The 5,081-nt window shown below is 38.8% G+C and overlaps 1 protein-coding gene across 1 annotated transcript; it reads left to right on the forward strand.

The window, feature by feature from the left end:
* The first annotated feature begins 2,336 nt into the window (after nucleotides 1-2,336).
* LOC109010407 (ethylene-responsive transcription factor ERF023-like) lies at nucleotides 2,337-3,071 on the forward strand. The gene has a single exon (XM_018991240.2). The coding sequence runs from the start codon at nucleotides 2,362-2,364 to the stop codon at nucleotides 2,911-2,913; it is 552 nt and encodes a 183-aa protein (XP_018846785.1). The 5' UTR covers nucleotides 2,337-2,361; the 3' UTR covers nucleotides 2,914-3,071.
* Nucleotides 3,072-5,081: the final 2,010 nt, after the last annotated feature.

Consider the following 5,081-nt stretch of genomic DNA (forward strand, 5'->3'; position numbering starts at 1 on the left):
GAAAAATAGAGGTATGAAGGTTATGATTAAAATTGATATGGCAAAAGCGTATGATCAAATGAATTGGAGATTTTTAATGGAGGTATTGAAGAGGCTAGGTTTTTCGGAGAAGTGTCGAGCTATCATTTATAATTGTGTTTCCTCGCCGGTTTTTTCAGTTATGTTAAATGGAAGCTTGAAGGGTTATTTTAGATCCTCCCGGGGTTTACGTCAAGGCGATTTGTTATTGCCTTATCTTTTTATATTGATAGATGAGATTTTGTCTTTTTTTCTAGGTCGAGAATTTTTATTGGGGAAAATAAAGCCATTTCAGCCGATGGGGGGTAGGGTTATTATGCATCTTTTATATGCCGATGACCTTCTGTTATTTTTGAATGGAGGTAGAGACTCAGTTCGTAACACTATGTGCATATTGAAGGTGTATGAGAAGATGTCGGGACATGAGGTGAACCCAAGTAAATCATCTATATTTTTTTCTTCATCGTTTCCACTGTCAAGGAAGGAAGATTTGATGAGTTTGACAGGTTATATAGAAGGATTGTGGCATTGTATTTATTTAAGTGTGTCATTGTATGTGGATCGGATGGTACGTCGATTATTTGAGCCGTTATTGGTCAAAGTGCAAAAGAAGCTTGCAGGAAGGAAAGGAAAACTATTATCCTTTGGGGGTAAGATTATTCTCTTGAAGCATGTATTAAATAATTTGCCAGTTCATTTGCTTTCGGTGATGAATGTCCCGAAAGGGGTAGTTCAGGAGTTAAATGGGATGTTTGCTAATTTTCTATGGGGATCAAGTGTGGAGGAAAATAAGAGAAAGTGGGTATCATGGAAGATGATTTGTTTGCCGGTGGAGGAAGGGGGTTTGGGAATTCGGGATCTTTCGAATGTACAAAATTCTTTATTCATGAAGTTTGCTTGGAGATTATTAAAGGGAGGATCTTTGTGGGCTGATTTCTTTAAGGAAAAATATGTTGGTAATTCACATGTGTTCTCGTTAGTATCACCTGTGAGGGGCTCGAGATTTCTTTAAGGAAGAGTTACTGTTCATCAAACAAATCTATTTTTTATTCACGATTTAATCTGGCTTCACAAATTTTTCTCCTCGCGTGTTTTCTCTCTCCCTTTCTCTCTTATTCCCACTGTCGCATAACACCTTCTTCTCCGCTAGGTTCTTCTTCTTCCTCAATAGAGCTACGCACCCCCCACACCTATATATCACAATTGCTCTACAAATCGGTGCCTAGTGACCATTATCAGTTTGATAGAATGTCCGAGAGAGAAATGATCGCTGAAAAGAGAGTTTATTTTGGGATTTAGGCTCTAGCCCAGCTGTTAGATGAGTTTATTTCGGGAAAAGATTGGATTGGGTTTGGAATAAGTAATCAAGAACAAGGATGATTAGGTTCCAGCTGGGATTGAGTTTGGGTCTATCTCATTGCAGGAGTGGCAGGGTTGGGGCACCACATCTCCTGTACCAGCCATGGTCACGAAAATCATTGAGGAGTTGAAGGCTTTGGAGACAGATATTGATGCCCAGATGAGCTTTGGCGGTAGTGGTGCCAATACAGGCTTTTGTTTTTATTTTTTCTGTGAATTTTTAGCTTTCAATATCGTTTCTTTCCCTACTTTTCTTAGCTACAAATTGGAGTTGGGTGTTGGAGAACACTCAATTTTTATTTTATGGGTTCAGAAAAACGGATGAATTAATTGGTTGATGTTAACTGTTTGTCTAATAATGTACATATAATTAGTGTAATTATAAAATATAAAAAGAAAAATTAAAAATAATATTATATTATTATTTTAATAAATTTAATAATTAATTTAATGTAAAATTATAAATAGAAAGTTTTAAATTTATAAAAAATAATTTTTTATTTTATTAAATTTTAAAGATAATTGTGATGAAGCTGCAAACTCGACTCTCTGAATCAACTCGGACAACTTTAAGCAATCAATACTCGAGTACTGCATCATCGCAGCCACGGATGCGAAAGTAGCATGAAATCTTCTGCGAGCTGAAATGGCCAATCATTTCTCTGGACTCGGAAAAAGCTATAAACCCCCCATCATATTCATTATTGCATCAAATATCACATTGCTCACGCGCCTTGTTGGTGCACGTGGATATATGTTCTGTCCCTCTGTCCGACCTTTTTACGTACGACGAAGTGAAAGAAGCCAGTCTTTAAATGTACAGTGAAGTAAGAACTAGTGAGTGGACAAGCCCACAATTCTTACAGAAGGGCTTATATGTAATTCCAGGCCAACCACTTTGTTACGTATAATTTGGCGATAATTTGCTTGTATATATATATAAAATAAATGTCAACGAACTGATCTGAGAGCCAACGGTTGCTAATGAAAATGAAGCATCAACCATACACTGGAGATGACCTGACCATCACCACTCAAGCTCACCGGAAACCCGAGTCAAAGACCGGTGGAACCCGCCATCCTGTGTTCCACGGCGTCCGGAAGCGACGGTGGGGAAAATGGGTGTCGGAGATCCGGGAGCCCCGCAAGAAGACGCGCATTTGGCTAGGTTCTTTCCCCGCTCCAGAAATGGCAGCCAAGGCATACGACGTCGCGGCATACTGCTTGAAAGGCCGCAAGGCGCAGCTCAATTTTCCGGAAGACGTGGAGCACTTGCCGCGGCCGTCCACCTCCACCGCCAGGGATATCCAGGAGGCTGCAGCGAAAGCGGCGCAGGCCATGGAGTTGGTGGGGAAGAAGGGAGGCGGCCATGACGACTCCAGGTCGGACGGCGAAGATTTCTGGGCTGAGATTGAATTGCCGGAGTTGATGGTTAGTGGGTGTAATTGGAACTCGTCACGTGGGTGGTCGTTTGCTGGAGACATCTCATGGCCGGACGGGGATCAGGTTCCACCGCCGTTCATGGCATGCCTCTGATGGTATTTTTTTCGTTGTTTATGTGGTTGGCTCGGTTGGGCTGGCTCCATATATGTACGTACGTATATGCAACTTGGTCGTCTGTTGCTGCTCTTATGTAAAACTTTCTTCTAATTTTAATTATTCAGTAGCTCAAAAAATATACTATTTTTTTTTTTGCTGAATGCTCACAAAATATCCATACCATTATCAGTATTATATCTTTTATTTTTTGGCATATTATACCTTAATTTCACCATTCTTTACTACATTAATCGGAGTTCGATTTGATGAGTTTTAGCCATTGAATTTTTACGTTTTCAATCAAAGTCACAGCATACAATCTCATTAAATTATTTAATTATTGTCCATATATCGGCACGTATTTTAATTAATTTGATGGACCAATAGGGATAATTAAGAATATATACCTTTAATTAATTAGAACTTTACAATAACCAATTATATATTAGTCTAATCTTTGATGTAACCACCCAATTAAAGAAATTTAGCAGCTAATTAACTAATTAATTAATTTTTTAATCAGAGATTAAATTACCATTTAGTTTATTTATATGTAATTTAATACATCACCATCAGTGCATCAGGCAAAAACTTGGACATGCACTCTATTGACGGATGCATTATGGATGACCGAGTTGGGTATATTCAGCTGAAAACCAAAATAATATTCTTCTATATCAATCACCTTTAGTTAATCAATAATTAAATTGAATCTGTTGATGTCGTGTTTTGTTGTCCGAGCAACTCCGTAATGGGTTGATCTGATCCTGCGAATATGGAGAAATGAAGGTTCGGGGTGGTGAGAAACACCTCTGATACTTAAATCAGCTTGAGTTTTCAATCTATGATTTAAGGAAACTCAAATAAAAGTGTTTAGAGAATTTTCTACCCCCGCGAAGGGAGGTATATATACCTAGTGGGGGTGATCCACTGGCAAACCGATCATGGTAATGTCGCTCCGTACTCAGGTCGTGTCCTCTTCCAACGTCCTGCCATGCGATATGCTATCCATACTTGATCATGACGATTGCTAATAGTTCAGAATTCATGTTGTAGCGTGTCTGTCTCCGTCCTTCATTGAATAAAGCTTGGTCTTAGTCTTGGTCTGGTATGCCTCCTTTCAAGTCTGTTTAGCTGTCAGTGTCCAAGAATCAGGATTATCTCTGACTCTATGCATATGAGTTGTCCGTTAATAAGAGTGTCAGACCTTTTAACTCATGTCTATATTCCGCGTGTGCTAATTTACTGCTTATTTCTGGGCCGACCTCGCCCTTATCCGCCCAGCCCATCGTGTTCTTTCATATCAATTTCCTTCTGTCGGACTGTCTTTAGAACCATCAATACCTCGACGGCTGACTAAGGGTGTCAAATCGTGTTAACGGGTCGTGTTCGTGTCGTGTCAAGGTATGTACATTACACTTAACGGGTCAACACGAACACGACCCGTTAAGGATTTCGTGTCAAAATTCCAAACCCGAACACGACACGATAAGATAACGGGTTGACACGACACGACCCGTTAATGAATAAGAAATAAATTGACACGACATAACACGACACGACCCTTTCCGTTTCAACCCGTTTACGTTAATGGGTTGAACATACACGATACGACACGACACGACCCGTTTGACTTAATTGATTTTATATAAATATTTAAATATAAATAATATCTATAAAAAATAAAAAAACTAACTACAAGTCTAAAATTACAATCCAAACAAATATGATCCACACAATTTGTAATAATATTCATTATTAAAATTACATCTCAAATGTAATAGACAAAACATACAATGTATATATATTAATATTACAATCTCAAATATAATAAAAAATTAAAAACACAGATCTAAATAAATTTAGAACTTGAAGAAGGAAGTGGAGCGTCCTCCCTACCCTTTAGGTCTAAATGTATAAAGGTAAATTTAATTTTCTTAACGGGTCATAACGGGTTGACTCGTTAGTGACCCGTTAAGCAATCGTGTCTTAACGGGTCAATCCGTTTTGACCCGAACCCGTTAAGGCTGAACTCTAACCCGCTTTTATCGTATCGTGTTCGTGTTGGATTAACGGGTCGTATCACATATTGCCACCCTTACGGCTGACCCGTGTGGTTTAGCCCAATACTCGGAACTGCATCCCTCACATAATCATTAACGTGT

Source organism: Juglans regia, chromosome 12 (assembly GCF_001411555.2).
Source record: "Juglans regia cultivar Chandler chromosome 12, Walnut 2.0, whole genome shotgun sequence".
Taxonomy (NCBI): Eukaryota; Viridiplantae; Streptophyta; class Magnoliopsida; order Fagales; family Juglandaceae; genus Juglans; species Juglans regia.

Coding starts and splice junctions, on each gene's coding strand:
- LOC109010407 (XM_018991240.2), top strand. CDS start 2,362: ATGAAAATGAAGCATCAACCATACACTGGAGATGACCTGACCATCACC.